General features: G+C 40.0%; 1 protein-coding gene across 1 annotated transcript; it reads right to left on the bottom strand.

Annotated features, from left to right (window-relative positions):
- Positions 1 to 251: 251 nt before the first annotated feature.
- On the bottom strand, positions 252 to 11069 carry DYNLT3 (dynein light chain Tctex-type 3). The gene is made up of 5 exons (XM_043459396.1): positions 10971 to 11069; positions 8259 to 8300; positions 3258 to 3381; positions 2547 to 2624; positions 252 to 2029 (listed from the first exon to the last, which is right to left on the bottom strand). The coding sequence occupies exons 1-5, from the start codon at positions 10998 to 11000 to the stop codon at positions 1953 to 1955; spliced, it is 351 nt and encodes a 116-aa protein (XP_043315331.1). The 5' UTR covers positions 11001 to 11069; the 3' UTR covers positions 252 to 1952.
- Between the last annotated feature and the right edge of the window lie 8705 nt (positions 11070 to 19774).

Raw genomic sequence — 19774 nt, 5'->3', positions numbered from 1 at the left:
TAGTTACAGAATATATTTTATACTGCTTTTTAAAATAATTTTTTGTTAAAAAATAATAGAAGGCATAAAATAGGAGCTGTTATTTATGTTAACACTGGTGAACACCAGTGTTTGGGTTGCTATTTTAATGGCATTTATTCTGTACAGTGTATCTCTGTGGTCCAACATTCATTTCACGTCCCCATTCTTATTATTTAGAATTTCTTAAAGACGATGTCATTTCTTATTCAAAGATCATCCAGAAGCAAACGTACAGTGCAGGAAGATAATCTTTATTACATTTTAACTAGAAACAGAACAGATAGCAAGTTCACGAGGTATTTTTGATTATTATTCTCTTAAAATCAGGCTTCAATAACAATAGTCAAAAGCGAGCCTTAACTGCACAGATATATTTTGGTCACTATTATAATCTTCAAGGGCACCAAAGCCAGCAGCGTAAACTAACATAAAAGTAATGACTGAAAAATTTAATGTGCCAAAGTGTAGATCACTGCATTAAACTCTATCCTTGTATTTTCTTAATCATCATCTTCAACACAGAACAATAATTGTTACTCAGCAAAATATCAAACATGCACATAGCATGCCTACAAGAATACTCTCTCAACGCTGTCAACACTAAGCCTTCCTTTCCCCCTGGAATTCAATGACTCATGGTTCCACTCCCTACATGTATTAGTGGTAATATGCAAAACTGATTTTGTTTTCAAGGTTAAATAGCAGATTGACTTTGCATTTGGTGGCCAGCTGTGTACCCTAATTTTTTATCAGTTATTTTTTCCACAAATTTAACTACATTTCATATGCCCTGAGATATTCAATAACCTGCTAATGATTGTATACTTTTAAACTTTACTCAATTTGAACCCCTCATAAGTACTTAAAATTATTTACAGATGATTGTAACTAAAGCAATGATGAAATTTACTACTTATGTATTAGACTGATAATAAGGCCTTTAACTAAGAGTTGCATATTTTATGCAGTTTTTTGCTTGCTAGGAGCCATTCTTAAAACTACATCAATAATTCTCTGTCAGTAATAAGTGTTTTTCATTTGCTTATTCCTACTTGGATAACCAGACTCACTTTTTTCCTCTCTTGTAAAACAACATTTTTTCCTCTTTCCTAGACATAAATGTTGTCCAACTGACTAGGTACCAAAAGAAAGTTTGAACAGCATATTGATAACTATGATTAGCAGAGAAATAGCTCATAATAGACATTCAATAAATGCTTCTTCCATCTGGAATGAATGAATTGTAAGGCAGCTGTTAGAGTCTTATACTTTCATCATATGCTGTAACTAATTTTGTTTGCCTAGGGAATTCAGGTTACCCAATTCAATTCGCCCTCAGATGTAAATCTAAGAATTTTAAGAAATGATTTAACTATTCTCAGAAAAGGTAAATAAGTTAATAATAACAGTTGCTACTAGTTGATGAAGAAAAAAAAAAGGATGGGATTACTTTCCACTAAATCATACATACAACTGAGAAGGAGAAATAAAAAACTAAGCATTAACTGATTTTTATCATTTTCTCCACATTTATCCTTGCAGCATTTTTGTTCGTATATTTATCCCTGTTAACTTTTCTAGCTGAAAGAAAATTTAATTATCTGCATTGATTTCCCCATCTCCTTACGTATATATTGTTAGTGAAAAGCTGGTGTAAATTTAAGAGTGTATTTTCATGTCATGCCATAGTTCTATATTTGTTTTTTGCTAACATTAAGTTTTCCCTATTTAAATGATTCTGTATGGAAGATAAGAAAATCTGCCAACTTCCTACGAGACTGCTTGCTTGCACTATTCAGTTTTTGTTGATAGTTTTGAAGCATATTGCACACTTGTCATCTAGCATATGAATAAGTAACTGTTACTCTTTTTAGAAAGGATACACTGACAAATTCTTAGGTTAATGGCTTTGGCCGAGTATTTTTAGCCAGCTACAGGACAATAGCAATGGCAAAAACGTTGACGATACAGTTCATGGTTCGGTTCTCCCATCTTACAGTGCAGGTTCCTGAAAATACACAACAAAAGGACTCAGAAACATCAAAACATCAAAATTACCAGGAATATATATACATTTTTCATAGGTTTTAATATCATATTTCCTGTAACCCATTAGCTCTTCCCATTTCCGATTTGTCTGATAGCCGACTTGCCACTAGGTATAAAGCAATTCTGTTGATCAAGTCTTGTGGGAATTTAAGTAGAGATAAATAAAGATTTCATAACAAGGACCACTATTTAACTTTGCTAGAAGTTGGATTTTGTTTGAGTCAGCTTAAAGTCTCTTAGGGCTTCCCAGGTGGTGCTAGTGGTAAAGAACCTGCCTGCCATTGCAAGAGACATAAGAGATGTGGGTTCGATCCCTGGGGCAGGAAGATCCCCTGGACTAGGAAATGGCAACCCACTCTAGTATTCTTGCCTGGGAAATCCCATAGACAAAGGAACTTGGTGGGCTACAGTCCATGGGGTCACATACAGTTGGACACAACTGAAGTGACTTAGCATGCACATGCAAAGTCTCTTACCATCAGATGTGGTGTCCCAAAAACATGAGCTGGCTGTGTGAAAGCCATATGGACTCCTCTGGACCACTGCGCAGGTCACTAAAAATAAAGATGCAGGGTGAGAACACTTAAAAGGAAAAGTAAGTGTTTGAGTTCAGAGCAGTAAATGCTATATAAATAAATAACAGAAAACAAAGCATTCAGTGAATCGATTGAAAAACATAAGTCTCTCATTTTGCTGATTTATTACCGCAATTGAGACCCCACTGGATCCAGTCTGTTTGTTGCCCAGTGCCATAACCAATGGTAATTGTACCACAGGAAAAATGTGGGCCAAATCATGTGCCTTGTCCCATAGGCATAATTCAGACACAGAAACAAAGAAAATCAATATTATGTGTCACCTCACAATCCCACAGGTAAGGAAGCAAGGCACCACTGAAAAGACAGTAGGGCTGAGGCGGTTTCAGTGAAAATAACCGGTGCAAATGTAAAAGGTGATGCTACCAAGACAAGTAGATGGCTGGCAGGAGCCCAAACTGCTTTTGAGTAGCAAGAGATCTCCATCTTTCAGGTATTATCACAGCTTATTTGGGGATGAATAAGTCAAAAACCCTTCACACCCTATTAGTATCCAACTTGAGGGTCTATCATTCATTTACATTCTCTAAATTCAGAGAAAACCACAGAGACGAAGTGAGTAAACTAATGAGGAAGGACACCAATACTTACCAATATACTTATAAGCTTTTCCCAACTTAACCAGATGTGCTAAGGATTGTTCCACTATGCTTGCAGTCCATTGGTTGATATTGTTCTGATTATAGTCTTCACCTCCCAAGACCCCATCTATACACTAAAAGGGCAGAGGACAATTATACACATATCGCAGAAAAAAACTTATTCAAAATATAAAATATACTTATAACCCAATAAAACATTTTAGAAAATATGCATCTGGTAAATATTTATTATGCATTATCTCTAACTGTTGGAGAATTTTCAAAGCATTTCTGCATGCGTTATCTGACTCTGAGATATTACAGGCCATATAAAGATAAATGTGACATGGCCTCTACTGTAAAGAACTCAACAGCCTAGCAGAGAAGCTAATAAAAGAACTCTATCACACAAGGAAGACCAATCAAGGGTGATAAGTTATGTTGTAAAATGATTATGAGAGGGGTGATTTTAAAAGGGTGATATCAATTAGTTAAAGAACGGCTTTGCAACAGCTGGGATTTGACCTAGGTTTCAGATGCTAGAAACAAAGGAGACCAATGAAAAAATATATTTCTCATGTATAGTAATATTTTCATCCATATTAGGTAACTGCTTAGCTATCAAAAAGCAAGCACACCTACCACTAAAAGTGAATCATCAACTAACACTACTTTTCAGGTGCTCTAGAAACAGACAGTTAAATATTTTCCCACAGTGTTTACTAGCATCCACTTCTGATACTTGATGATACTGGTGTAGCATCACAGTCTTAGGTTTTAAGGTCACCTCTCCCACCCTTGTGTGACCTTTTGCAAGTGACTTAATCTCTTGAAACCCCTATTTTCCTAATCCTTAAAGTAGGGATAACAGCCTCATCTTAGCAAGTTGTTTTTGATGTAGTGAGGGAAGGAAAGCCACGTGCCCAGACACAGTGACTGCCACAGAGTAAACACGTAAGTAATGACAGACATTATTATTGTCATATCATTATTGCTGTTATTTTTCCAGTTTTATTGAGATATAATTGGCACACAACATTGTATAAGTTTAAGGTATACCATGTGATGATCTGACATGTTATATTATGAAACAACTGCCACAATAAGGTTAGTTAACACATTCACTTCCTCATGTAGTTTGTGTGTGTGTATGTTGAGAACACTGAAGATCTACTTTAGCAACCTTTAGCACTGTTAACTATAGGCACCATAGTGTATATTAGATCCTCAGAACATATGCATTTTTAAAAATTAATTATTATTTTCTCGGTGTTTTTGGTCTTCGTTGCTGCCCCTGGGCTTTCTCTGGTTGCGCTGAGTGGGGGATGCTCTCTAGCTGCGATGTGAGGGTTTCTTGTTGCGGTGGCTTCTCTTATAGGCTCGAGTGCAGGCTCAGTAGTTGTGGCACCAGGGCTTAGTTGCCCCATGGCATATGGAATCTTCCCAGACCAGGGATCAAACCCGTGTCCCCTGCATTGGCAGGCAGATTCCCACCACTGGACCACCAGGGAAGTCCCTTATTCATCTTATAACTAGAAGTTTGTACCCTCTGACTGACATTTTCCCCACCCCGTGACAATTATCATTCTACTGCTTCTATGAGTTTGGGGTTTTTCAGATTCCACATATAAGTGAGATCATATAGTATTTGTCTTTCTCTTGACTTATTTGGCTGCTACTATTTTTAATTCAAGTGACAGAGTCAGGAGAGTAAAGCATTTATTCAGTTCATTCATAGAATCAGCTTAATAAGACAGACACACAGGTGCAGAGCTTTCATTAACTACAACTGGACTATAGTACAGGCATTAATAGCTTCCCAGGTGGCTCAGTGGTAAAGAATCCACCTGCCAATGCAGGAGATGCGGGTTCAATCCCTGGGTCAGGAAGATCCTCTGGAGGAGGAGATGGCAACCCACTCCAGTATTCTTGCCTGGAAAATCCCATGGACAGAGGAGCCTGGCAGGCTATGGTCCAAGGGGTAACAAAGAGCTGGACACGACTGAGCATGCATGCAGAGACATTAATGGGCTTCCCTGGTGGCTCAGTGAAGAGCATGCCTGCAAGAGGCATTAATTAATATGGAATCCTAAGCTGGATAGTATATCTTCACTAATCATGAAATGTAAAAAGAGAAATGAAATTTAGAGGGATTAAAAAAAAAAAAAGAAATGTAGAAGGACTGAAGAAAGTAAAATGGCTCAAATTATTCTCCCAGGATGTTCAATAACATGAAGAGTTAGGAGAGTCAGTGGCCCAAGGGTCAGTGGGCCAGCAATTTCATTTTGGCTTTACCATTCCCAAGCTGACAGTCTTTGGGAAGCCTCTGCCTCTCCCTAGACCGCCATACCTTAATGAGAAACAAAAGCCCTTGTTCCCTTTCACATGATCTAATAGAACCACTTCAGGTTCTGTTCGAAACAACAGAAACATCCAGGGCCTGTGGCTGCCATTGTAAATAACCCTGCTAATTACTATTAATTAACATTTAGCCTCTTCATTACCATTAACCAGGAGACCTACTAGATAATGAGGTCCTTAACCTGCTCTGTATTCACAGGGCCAAACTCAGAAGTTGGGCTCTAGCAGGCACTCCATGGATGATTGCTGTTGAAGTAATATTGGTGTTGATATACTCTCTGGACATCCTGAATCAAATGTACTTTAGATTAAGCTCCAAGTTAATTCCATTTGTAACCCACTTTTTCTACCAAAATGTGTTTGTGGCAAATTCTGTTACTGACAATGAATAAAATATATGTGTATCACTGATGAGTGAGTGACTCTAAGACTTTAGCAGGAAAAATATATTAGCAGAGGAGCTCAGAGCAAGGACTCTAAGAAAATAATGAGAGTGGCAAAAGATAAGAAAAACAAAAATGCCTACTGAAATTATAGTCATCTGGGAAGTGCTGAAATGTTTTCACTAGCGTTCTCTCCCCACCCCACTCTCTATCCACCTTCCCTCCCTCCCACACCTCTCTCCATCAACTTTTTAATGCCTCAATAGCAAACAGAGTTGGCTCAGGGAGAGGAAAGAGAATAGGGTAGTAGCTAAATGCCACCTGTGGGAAACCTGAGATGTTTTTCAAGTCTCCTATTTCATATGAAAATTTCAAATGAAGCTTGTTTTTGACTCGGTAGTGTATCCATTTGTATCCATTTGTTATCCCTATTTGAAAACAGTTATTTATATTACTTAACTCCTTCTTGCAAGTATAGAAGTAAAACTTATGCCCTAAAACACACTTGTGGCTGCTTCTAGAACCACCTGGCCACCACTAAGTATGTGTATCACATTTTAAGAAGCACGGTTCTTTTACCTGAATAAACTATTTAAGTAACCCATGCACCGATGGGTTGAAAATCCAACAGAAGAGTTTACAATGAAAAGTAAAAATCCTTTCCTCCCTACTTCCCCCTCTATCCTTAGCCCCCTTCTGCAGAGCAAACACTTTTAGGGTACAACTGGTTTTTTAAATCTCTTAAGGGTCCCTTACATATCTCCAGATAATGTTTTTATTGTTATGAAAATTTAGTTCCCTGTGACCACCTGCCACCTCCTGCCCCCCAACCATGTCCCCTCAATATAGTGAATTCACTATTTTTACTTCAGTATATTTACACCATTAGGAGCATGTTTCTTTTCTACTCTGGATGTTTCCTTCCACACAGAGGATTTTTCCTGATCACCCCATGGAGGGGGAGCGAGTTACCTGCTGGTGCTCCACCCTTCTCATCTGGGACAGCCAGTCTCCAAATGCCTTGGACTTTAGTATTGGGTTTCTCCTTCCCTCTTCACCCAAACCGATGAAAGGCACCAACCTGGTTAAGTGTTTCTGCTGACTCTAACTGTTCCCTGGATGCCTCTTCAGAGGTCTGAACTGAACCGGTACGCAGTTTGAAAAACAAGCTCCCATCTCTAATCTTCTCGTTGTTGTTCAGTCCCTCAGTCGTGCCTCTTTTGAAACCCCATGGACTGTAGCCCACCAGGCTCTTCTGTCCATGGAATTTCCCAGGCAAGAATACTGGAGTGGGTTGCCATTTCCTCCTCCACGGGATCTTCCCAACCCAGGGATCACACCCACATCTCCTGAATTGGCAGGTGGATTCTTGACCACAGAGCCACCAGGGAAGCCCCAATCTTTAATCTAGTTTTTAACCAATAACAAAGGTGGTATTTGATTCTCCTTCTAGTCACTCTTTAGTCTTTTCATGTGGTTCATAATGTGTGTAAAGAAGCAGGTACCACTGAAAAGACTCCTCCAATACCTCAGCATCCTTTGCTTCATGTTCCATCCAGCAAGGACAGTCTTTCTTGACTTTGCACTTTGAAAAATGAGGCTCCTATCACTCCTGCCCTCCCATGATCCATGCTATCTTCCACCTCCCCAATGCCCTCATTTGTGCTTCTGCATTGTCAAAGGATGGAAAACTCTGCATTTTTTAAATCATGATTTCATTTTAAAAAATTAATTTTAAGGTGGTTTAGTATTTTTAACTCTATATTGTATTTGTTACAATATTACTTCTATTTTTTTGAGAGAGAATCAAACCCATGCCCCCTGCACTGGAAGGCAAAATCTTAACCACTGGACTGCTAGGCAAGTCCCTGCATTTTGTTTTAATAATGAAATATTCCTGGCTACAAAGTTCTAATATGTGATTCTGAACTATTAAACATTTAGAATAATATTTGGCCCCATTGGAATAAAAGTTATTTTATTCAAAAGATAGAGAATCAGCTTTAGAAGACAGCAAGCCAATATTCTAGATCAACACTTAAATATCCCTTTCAGGGTAAGCCCTCAGATGCCTGACAGCGTACAATATGACTGACAGCATGCAACGTAACAAACACAGAAGCACCCCTATCAAGAATTAGTGAATGAACATTAAAAATCTTGTTTGAATACTCAGGCTTTTAACTTTGTACTGAAAGTGAAAACACAGTTTTAAAAAATTTCAACCAATGCATCAATCTTCAAGATAAACAAGATATGTAACTCACCTCTTTAACGATATTGTGGGCTTCATCAGCATTGAAGCCAACCTAAAGATGGAAAACAGAAGATAGAGTTGCTTGCAACACAGACTTCCTTCTCCTGGGAGCTACGACGCCATACAGAATACCCTAGGCTGGCCTAGACAGGTATTAGTGACGGGACCACAGCGAAAAGGAGCATTAAGACTACTGAGGCTACTAATCCCACCTTGATCTTTAAAATCGCAAAATGCCATGCCACCTACCTCCCTGGAGATTTTTTACTTACTAGATTTCAGGCAGAGCCTAGGCAACATGTTTTTTAAAGCACTTTACTCATATGGGGCTTCCCAGGTGGTGCTAGTGGTAAAGAATCCGCCTGCCAACACAGCAGACGCAAGAGATGAGGGTTCCATCCCTGGATTGGGAAGATCCCCTGGAGGAGGAAATGGCATCCCACTCCAGTATTCTTGCCTGGAAAATTCCATGGGCAGAGGAGTCTGGTGAGCTACAGCCCATAGGGTCGCAAAAGTGTCAGACATGACTGAGCACGTGAGCACCCATATACACACTACTATATATAAAACAGATAATCCACAAGAACCTATTATATAGCACAGAGAACTCAAGTTAATATTCTATAATAACCTATATGGGACAAGAATCTGAAAAAGAATACATATATAAAAAAAAGAATACATATATGTATAACTAAATCATTTTGTTGTACACCTAAAACTAACATAACACTGTAAATCAACTTATACTCCAATATAAAATAAAGTTTTTTTACAAAGATATGGGCAGCACAAGAAAAAAAAAGTGCTTTCCTGGTGATTCTGATGAACACCCAGACTGCAGATCATTGTGTTGTAAAGCTCAGGAAACAGGAGATAGACATATGATGTGTTATCAGTATACAGGAAATAGTTGTGACTAAATAATAATGAGGGGGGCCATGAAAAATGAATGCTGATAAGTTTGAATTTTGTTCTTAACTTATGCTTGGCAAGTTATGTGGCTTTCCTGAGTTGACGTTTATGAAAATACTTGATCATTCCAAATTACTGTCACTTTATAACATATAAATAATATTTAGACCTTTAATCTATGCCCATAATACAACAGGTCTGGCAACTTCGTCTTTCTTGGGGAGTGGCCTGATACAATCTTGAGTTAAAAGCAACTATTAATGACTAATAAATGTCCTAAAGTTAAGAACTAGGTTATGTGATAAAATCACAATCTAAACCAAAACATTTCAGGTAGTACATGACTTGTTTCCATGGAGACATTTTTTAGGTGCTTTATAACATCAGCATGTTTGTAAATCCCACTATACAACAAAATAGTTCAAAGACCAAGTAAATTCTGAAAATAAGTATTTTGTTGAGTACAGATTTAAAATATTTTCAACTTATTTAAATTATACCAGATAATTCCCCAACAACATCCTAAATCATCAGAATAATCATGAAAACAGGTGTCACAATTGCCCCTATTAAAATAATTTTACCTTCACATAAGGTCCTTATCTATTTTCAAAAGTGGTCTACAAACTAAATGATGTCCATTTCCATTCAACTTGGAAGGTCACCAGGGAATCAGGTTGTACTGGATGGCCATGGTAACACAGGTAATTTTATTTCTTTTAAAATACAGGCATTTAGGGGGTACCGCAGTACAGAACCCTCTCAGGAGTCAGGAGACTGGTGCTTTCATGGGATATGCCTTGAGAATGAAATTGCTTATGCTTCAATTTCTAAAATAAGAAAACCACTAACCTTGAAGTGTGTATGCCACCTGCATCATAGAAGTAATGAGTTTAAATGTGATCTTAGCTTCTGCAAAAGCCCACATCCTAAAGATGAATGGTCCAGAGCCCTTCCAGGGGTCTAATAATACACCATTTTATGCTGTACCTCCACCATGCACCTGCCTAGTTTTATTTCATGGCACCATCCACCTGTGGCTACCACTGGACAGAAAATGTCTTTGTTCTGCCCTGTCACAGGTTATGCTGGGATCCAAGAGGCCTCATCCTCCTCCTGGTTAAAGTGAGGCCAGAGTTGTAGCTGTGTAGTCAGAGGTCTGGGTTCAAGTGGAGCGGCTGTCATTTCTGGCAGTTCTAACTTTGCCTTAGGCGCCATGAAAGTCACAGTCCGCCCCCCCCCCCCCGTGGGTAACAGGAAGATGACAATTGACATCACGGGCTTCTGGTGAGGTTTTGGGAAGCCTGAGTCAATAAGCAAGGGCTCCTAATCCATAAAGTACCTCCTTCCAAACCACCCCAGCGAGAGTGCCCGGGAGGGCGAGCGGCTCTGCCACCAAGGCCTCGCTTGGCAGGGATGTGGCACCTGCTTTGGGGACACCAAGGGGCGGAGGAAGCAGCCAGGAAGACCGGTTCCCAAGGCCCGCCCTGTAGACGGGCGGCTCCCGCCACCCCACGCACCCCAAGTCAAGGCTTCCAACCTTCGGCCCCGACCCCACTGCCAGCCCCCAGCGCTCCCAGTCGCCCCTGCCATCCCGAGTCTCAGCACACCCTCAAGGCCTCGGGGTCGGGGGTCGGGGGCCGGGGAAGGGTGGGGCGGATCCCAGGCCCTGTGGAGAGGACCCGGGCACGGAGGACGCTGCACCCCAACTCTCCTGGCTGCCGGGTGCCAGGAGACCACCCTGCCAAGACAAAGCGCCGAAACGGGCGGGGGCGGGGGTCGCTCGGGGGCGGCGGAGGGGCGGTACCTCGTCGCAGGGGCGATGGTACTCCTCCATGGTGGCGCCGAGTCTCCCGGGGGGCGGAGCTATGGGCGGGTCAGGCTCCGCGGCCGCGCACTGGCCTCGGGGGAGGCCCCGCCCCCGTTCATGGCCCGGGGCGTTCCCCACGCAGGCCCCGCCTTTGCGTCCTCGCAGTGGCACCACCTTCCTTTCCCCTCATCCCAGCCCCGCCATCACCACTTTCCTGCAGGGCTCCTGCGACTGGGTGTCTCTCTCCGTTGCCTCCAGCCTTTCTGGAAACCACAGTTTGCTCTTAAAGAGCTAGCATCTGTGCCAGTGAGGGTCAAGATAGGGTGACCTAGTGTCAGTCTGTCTAGAATCCTCATTATTTAGGAGTGCCCACTGCAGTGGTTATTTGCACATATTTGTGCATCATCCAGCAAATAAATGTAGTGAATGCAATGGTGAATAAGCTGCTTTGATTTGTCTTCTTACTAGCTATGTCACTTGAAAAAATTAACCTCCCATAGCCTCAGTTTTCCCTTATGATAACAAAATTATACTTATTTTATGACTGCTTGTGGCATCAAATAAGATGCTGTAGGTAGAGGCTCTCACACCCTTCCTCCTCCATGACTATGTAAAAAAAAAAAACAACTTTGATTTATAGGAGAGAAGGTACAAATATACTAAATTATGAATACTAGCAGAACAATGGTTACATTTATTTTTAAATTGTGAAGCTTCAGATATTCCTAAGTAGTTTCTCATTTAAACCCATGACAACTCAACAGGTTTGGTCCTGTTACCATCATCCCATTTTTCGAGATGAAACTGCAGGGTAGAGAGTTTAATTTGCCCAAGGTCTCATATCCAGTGAGAAGTAGAAGGATTTAAACTTGAGAGGCTGATAGCAGCACCCAAATTCTTAATCACTGTATTAGTTTACTCTTGTTGCTGTAACAAATTATCATAAGTTTTGTGACTTAAGGCAGCACAAAGTTCAGAAATCTAAAATGAGCCTGTAGAGCTACATTCCCTTTGGAGGCTCAAGGGAGAATCCATTTCCTTGCCTTTCCAGCTTCTAGAAGCTGCCTATCTTTCTATAGTATTTGACATTCAATACATGTCAAATACTTTGGGGACCATGCTTTAAAACCACTATAGCGCTATTAGCATCCAGGTGGCAAGAAACAGAAGATTCAAATAAGATGAGCTGAAATACTAGGGACCTTTGTTTTCTGGTATAGTCAGAAATACAACAGTAGACACGTTCCGGGTTGGTTCAATAGCTCAACAAGTTTTTGGAGCCTTTGTGCTTTCCAGCTTTCCATTCTATTATCCTCAGCATATCAGCAATATTTGGTCATGGTCATACATAGCTGCAGCAGTTCTGGTATTACAAGGAATGAAGGTATCACATCCAATGAAGAAAGTGGACATTGACTTGGGTTTATCGATTTTTCTTAGAAAGGCAAATCTTTCCTTCAAGTTCCTGGGAGTCTTCTCTTCAGGTCCCTCCCAATAACCAACATTTAGTCATGTAGATTTCAGTTCAGTTCAGTCGCTCAGTCATGTCCAACTCTTTGCAACCACATGAATCGCAGCATGCCAGACCTCCCTGTCCATCACAAGCTCCCTGAGTTTACTCGAACTCATGTCCATCGAGTCGGTGATGCCATCCAACCATCTCATCCTCTGTCGTCCCCTTCTCCTCCTGCCCCAATCCCTCCCAGCATCAGGGTCTTCTCCAATGAGTCAACTCTTCGCATGAGGTGGCCAAAGTATTGGAGTTTCAGCTTCAGCATCAGTCCTTCCAATGAACACCCAGGACTGATCTCCTTTAGGATGGACTGGTTGGATCTCCTTGCAGTCCAAGGGACTCTCAAGAGTCTTCTCCAACACCACAGTTCAAAAACATCAATTTTTCAGTGCTTAGCTTTCTTCACAGTCCAACTCTCACATTTATCCCTTAACAAAACCTATGTGAAAAAAAAGTTTTGTATTTTCATCTTCTATGATGAAAAGTGAGTGTTATTAGAAGGGAAAAGGGGATGTGAAATAAGTGTTGGTAGGAAAGTCCTTACCAACTATTTTCATGCAGTGGAAATATTTGCATGAAAATATTGAAAGTGTTAGTTGCTCAGTCATGTGAAACTCCTTGTGACCCCACAGACTGTAGCACACCAGGATCCTCTGTCCATGGGATTATCCAGGCAAGAATACTGGAGGGAGTAGCCAAACCCTTCTCCCAGAGACCTTCCTGACCCAGGGATCAAACCTGTGTCTCCTGTATTGCAGGCAGATTCTTTACCATCTGAGCCAGCAGGGAAGCCCCAAAAAGATTTCCATGCCTCCCCATCAGGGAATCAAAGTCTGGTCTCCTGCATGACAAATGTGGGTACTCACCACTATGGGGTAAACTACAGAGGCTTTGGGGGCATTTTTATGGTGTTTGGTTAAAAAATATATTTTTTCTTTAAGTTATATAATTGTAAGGAAAAAATAAAATACATAGATTTTTAAACACTGAATTTGTAAAAACTTGCAAGTGAAATCATTCAAATGTTTTAATGAGACCCTCAATTTTGCTTTCATGGATAATTTTTTTATATCTGGATTTATGCTTAAAACAGCTATATGCAATTTCTGTTTGAGAGATTTTAATAATTATTTATCCTCCAAATTTAAATAGATTCTGTTGTTGAGAAGTGTTCTTCATAGAAGTGACTGATAAAACATTTAGACCCATTTTATAAACCATTCAATTTATATTTAAAAGCTTCTGTAATAGTAGTCTAAGTAATTAGGACTAACCCTTTCACTGCCAATTAGGACGGCTGTGCAAAAATATAATCATTTGCTCAAAGGAATTGGAGCTTCAACAACATGAGGAAGAATCATGGATCTAAGACCTGGAGAAGAATGAAACTTTGAAGCATGAGCAGGGCATTTGGGACAAATTTTCCCCCTGAGGGGAGAGAAGATGCAAAGCTTTTTGCTCATAAGCCAGGAGGTAAAATCAGATTTGTGCCCTGCCAAGGAGGAGATCTCTGATAACAATCATATTTTGGGTTGAGAATCCAAGGATTACACCCTAGAAAAATAGTGTAAAACAATAAAATTTGATCTTACAGGCATTGAAGCTCAGTTTTTGCTGGCATTGACTCTTTTGTGACCCCAAGGACTGTAGCCCGCCAGGCTCCTCTGTCCATGGGATTTCCCAGGCAAGAATGCTGGAGTAGATTGCTATTTCCTTCTCTAGGGGATCTGCCCAACCCAGAGATTGAACCCGCTTCTCCTGCATTGGAAGGCAGATTCTTTACCACTGAGCCACCAGGGAAGCCCAAAACTCAGTTTTAAATCACTCCAAGTCTTGAAATCAAATTAACATGACCTGGCATTGCTAATGCCTCTGGTCAACTTCTAGAAGCAAATGTACATTCTTTCTGGAGGAAGAAAACATCATCCTAGATCTCAAGTTAGATCCTTAATTGTTCACATATATCATCAGATGCAGAATAAAATATAACTAGTCACATAAACATACAAAATATTATCATAAATCAACAGACAATGGGAACAACTCAACCAGGGATCTAGATGGTGGCATTATCAGAATACAGTAGATTTTAAAATAACTATGCTTCGGGACTTCCCTAGTGGTCCAGTGGTTAGGACTCTGCACTTCCAATGCAGGGGACCTCGGTTCAATCCTTGGTAGGGGAACTAGATCCCACATCCTGCAACTAAGACCGGGTACAACAAATAAAATATATTAAAAAAAAAAACTATGCTTAATGTATTTGAGATAATATTGAGAATTTCCTCAAAGAACTGGAAACTAGGACTTCCCTGGTGATGTGGTTGGGAATCTGCCTGCCAAAACAGGGAACATGGGTTCGATCCCTGGTCTGGGAAGATTTCACATGTCACAGGGCAACTAAGCCCACTTACTGCAACTACTGAAGCCTGCTCTCAGAACCCATGTTCCTCATAGAACCCATGCTCCACAACAAGGGAAATCATTGCAATGAGAAGCCAAAACACCATAACTAGAGAGTAGCCCCTGATGGCTGTAACTAGAGAAAGCCCCTGTACAGCAACAAAGACCCAGCACAGGCATAAATAAATAAAAATAAAAAAAAAAAACTAGAAACTATCAAAAATATCCAAATGGAATTTCCAGAAGAGGGAAACACAATAACCAAGATTAAAATTTTAAAGGATTGGTTCTATAGTAGTTTAGACAAAGCTGAAGATTTAATTAGTGTAATTTTAAAGATAGGTTACAAGAAAATATTCAGAATGGGAAATAAATGAATGTAAAATATGCAAGAAATCGTAGAACTAAAAAGAACATGATGAGAATGTTTAACACACATAATTGTAGTTCCAAAAGATGAGAGGGAATGAACAGAAGCAATATCTGATGAAATAATAGCTGACTATCTAACAAAAATGATTGAAGGACCATATTAATCAGGTCTTCTACAGGAACAGATGAACACTCAAAGTATAATAATTCAATAAGGATTTATTAACAATGATGTGTGTTGCACTGAGGAAACCAGATCTGAAAGAGACACGTGCACCCCAATGTTCATTGCAGCACTGTTTATAATAGCCAGGACATGGAAGCAACCTAGATGCCCATCAGCAGACGAATGGATAAGGAAGCTGTGGTACATATACACCATGGAATATTACTCAGCCATTAAAAAGAATTCATTTGAATCAGTTCTAATGAGATGGACGAAACTGGAGCCCATTATACAGAGTGAAGTAAGCCAGAAAGATAAAGAACATTACAGCATACTAACACATATATATGGAATTTAGAAAGATGGTAATGATAACCCTATATGCAAAACAGAAAAAGAGACACAGAAGTACAGAACAGACTTTTGAACTCTGTGGGAGAAGGTGAGGGTGGGATGTTTTGAAAGAACAGCATGTATATTATCTATGGTGAAACGGATCACCAGCCCAGGTGGGATGCATGAGACAAGTGCTCGGGCCTGGTGCACTGGGAAGACCCAGAGGAATCGGGTGGAAGGGAGGTGGGAGGGGGGATTGGGATGGGGAATACATGTAACTCCATGGCTGATTCATGTCAATGTATGACAAAACCCACTGAAATGTTGTGAAGTAATTAGCCTCCAACTAATAAAGAAAAAAAGAAAAAAAAAAAACCAATGATGTGTGTTGGGGAAGTAGGTATGGGCAATCCGTAATGAATAGTTCAGGAACCTGATACAGTCTACAACTTTTGCCCTCAACATTCAGCCTCTTGACCAGCTACAGAGGCAGAGACTTTCACAACTATTTTATGTTACTTGAGCCTCTCCCCTTAGTAACGCCACCATTTCATGTAAGACACAAATTATAGCTAATTTTTTTTTTGTTTGTTTCAGGTGGTTGCATGATCAACTTGTTTTCACATCAGAATGATACTGTAGTTGATGGGTCACCTCTGTGTGTCAAGCAACATATCTTAAACTGCACATTTATTACATTTATATGGAGCTTGTGATTACCATTGTAAAGTCACCTATGTGATGGATCAATGTGATGTTGTACAATTGTGGGAAATGACGGACTCCTTCAAACTTGCCCTGGAGGCCTTCTAATGTTTTAGTGCAGGTTTTAAATTTTGTGTTCATAACTCTTAATTTCTATCTGTGTTTTCCAAAGTTACAGTAAGATTCCAGGTGACTCTACAGTCTTTTTTAGTGCTCTTGTTACCATTGAGACTACCCTATAGCCCCTTGACCCCCCAGTACCTTGCCCTCCACATGCATTTCACCCTTTGCTGATAATGTAATTATGATGTCACCTCATGCCATGAATTACTCATGTGCATGATTCTCAGTAGGAAGATCATCCATGAGCTGCTTTAGAATATGAATACTTAAGGATTTATTTCATAAGGATCTAATTCCTAATACCTTGTGTTAGTCAGGGTTCTCCCGAGAAACAGAACCAACAGGATGTATGTATATAGAGGAGGAATTTATCTTAAGGAACTGGCTCACACAACTGGATAGGCTTGGTGAACCCAGAATCTGATGGGGAAGCCACCCCCTGAAGATTCAGGAAAGAAATTCATTTCAAGTCCAAAGGCAGCCTTCTGTAGAACCAGGAGAACCTATGTTGCAGATGAAGTCAGAAGGCAGTCTGCTAGAGAATTCTCTTTTTACTTAAGGGAGGTCAGCCTTTTGTTTTAGTCGGTCCTTCAACTGATTAGATGAGACCCACCCACATTATAGAAGGCGATCTGCTTTACTCAGAGTCCACTGACTTAAATGTATACCTCATTCAAAAATACCCCCACTGAAATATTCAAAATAATGTTTGACTAAATATCTGGGAACTGTGGCTCAGAAAATGTGATGTATAAAATTAACCATCACAATAAGAATACAGTTAAACTAACCATCAGAGACTACTTCTCATCCTAGTTACTGTATAGTCAGGTTGCCAAGATGAAAGTGGCATACTCAAATTAGCATAAATTGAGGGGGGCTTATTTACAAAGGGACTAATTACATGGGTGTGGGCAGGTGAATGACAAGTGAGATTGCAATAACCTGGGCTGAGAAACTGTGGAACTGTCAGTCCTTTCCCCATAAGTTTAAGGGGAAAGAGAGGCTTAAACAATTATGTAAAGAAAGCCACTTTGAGAGGAACAGTAGTACCCTTTTGTCAAAGGATACAGCAAACCCAGGGTACGTTCAAAAAAGGAAGCCAGAGGAGTCATTATCCTAATCTCTTCATTCTCCTTCTGATCTCCTACTAATGCTCCTCACTGGCTGCAATCAACTGGAAATCAGAAGGCATGGGAGCTATTGTATTAGTAATCAATATACGTCGGCTTCCCAAGGCAGAGAATGGATGTAGAGAGGCAAACAGGATATGTAGCAGAGATTGCAAGCCACAGATCCGAGAATCCCTAAGATTTCCCACGCAGAGTGAATAAAATAAAACTTGTATTTTGGCACATTGCACTAAAATGATTGAAAACCAAAGGAAACTGAAAAATTACAAAGTAGCATCCCCTTCCAACACAGAAGACAAATTACCTACAAAAGTCAAACAAGAAGACTGACATCTAACTGCTCACAGAAACAATAGAAAACCAAAGACAGACAATACATTTGCCTTCAGTGACAATGTATTTTGACACCTTCAGAATACTGAAGAAAAGTTCCATGAACTTAGGATGTGTCCCTAGCAAAATAACCTCCAAAAATAAAGATGAAGTAATAAAAAATTTAGGCAAATAGCTGAGAAAATTAGTCAGCAACAGAAGTCAAGGAATTCAAAATTCCACATCAAGGAATAAAAAAATTTATTAGTTTGGCAAAAGCGAATAATCCTGGGAAGAAATTAGGGCAAATTAGGAAGAAATGAGTAATTAAAGAAAGAGTAATTAAAGAAGTAAATTTTTTGATAATTTAATGACTATCAACTCTACAAAACAATAATGATGTCTCATGGAGTTGAACTGTTGCTATTCGGTCGCTCAGTCGTGTCCGACTCTTGGCAACCCCATGGACTGCAGCATGCCAGGCTTCCTTGTCCTTCACCAATTCCCGGAACATGCTCAAACTCACATCCATAGAGTCAGTGATGCCATCCAACCATCTCGCCCTCAGTCGTCCCCTTCTCCTCCCACCTTCAGTCTTTCCCAGCATCAGGGTCTTTTCTAATGAGTCGGCTCTTCGCATTAGGTGGCCAAAGTATTGGAGTTTCAGCTTCAGCATCAGTCCTCCAATGGATATTCAGGACTGATTTCCTTTAGGATTGACTGATTTGATCTCCTTGCAGTCCAAGGGACTCTCAAGAATCTTCTCCCCCACCACAGTTCAAAGGCATCAATTCTTTGGCGTTCAGCCTTCTTTATGGTCCATCCCTCACATCCATACATGACTACTGGAAAAACCATAGCTTTGACTAGACGGACCTTTGCTGGCAAAGTCATGTCTCTGCTTTTTAATATGCTGTCTAGCTTTTCTTTTGTCATAGCTTTTCTTCCAAGGACCAACTGTCTTTTAATTTCATGGCTGCAGTCACCATCTGCAGTGATTTTGGAACCCAAGAAAATTTAGTCTGTCATTGATTCCATTGTTTCCCCGTCTAATTGCCATGAAGTGATGGGACTGGATGCCATGATTTTAGTTTTATGAATGTTGAGTTTTAAGCCAGCTTTTTCACTCTCCTCTTTCATCTTCATCAAGAGGCTCTTTACTTCCTTTTCACTTTCTGTCATTAGGGTGATGTCATATGCATATCTGAGGTTATTGAGTTGAATAGATAATGTCAAATTAAAATACAGGATAAGAATATAAATTGGGAGGAAAATAGAATTAAAGTGTTCAAAGGCCCTTACATTGTCAATGACATGGGTAGAAGTATCAAGTTGTATTTTGACAAGTCAAAGATACATTTTATATACGGTAAGCAATAAAGGAAAAGTTTTAAAAAAGTATAACTACCAAGCCAATAGAATGAAGAAATGGAATAATAAAAATACTCAAAAGAAAGCATAAAGGGAGAGGAAAAAAATAGCATAATGAAGGTGGGACAAATATGTACCAAGTAATAAGATAATACAGGTGTCCCCAACCTCTGAGATCTAATGCCTGATGATCTGAGGTGGAGCTGATGTAATAATGATAGAATTAAAGTGCACAATAAAGGTAGTGTGTTTGAATCATCCCAAAACCATGCCCTACCCCCAGATCCATGGAAAAATTGTCCTCCATGAAACAGACCCCTGGTGCCAAAAAGGTTGGGGACCACTAAGATAATGTATATAAACCTCA

This window comes from Cervus canadensis, chromosome X (genome assembly GCF_019320065.1).
Source record: "Cervus canadensis isolate Bull #8, Minnesota chromosome X, ASM1932006v1, whole genome shotgun sequence".
In the NCBI taxonomy this organism is placed as follows: domain Eukaryota; kingdom Metazoa; phylum Chordata; class Mammalia; order Artiodactyla; family Cervidae; genus Cervus; species Cervus canadensis.
This window is presented reverse-complemented; position numbering and strand designations above follow the sequence as displayed.

Coding starts and splice junctions, on each gene's coding strand:
- DYNLT3 (XM_043459396.1), bottom strand. CDS start 11,000: ATGGAGGAGTACCATCGCCCCTGCGACGAG. Junction 3,382..8,258: donor CCCACAATATCGTTAAAGAG/GTGAGTTACATA, acceptor CTGCCCTTTTAG/TGTATAGATGGGGTCTTGGG. Junction 2,625..3,257: donor AAAAGCTTATAAGTATATTG/GTAAGTATTGGT, acceptor CTTTATTTTTAG/TGACCTGCGCAGTGGTCCAG.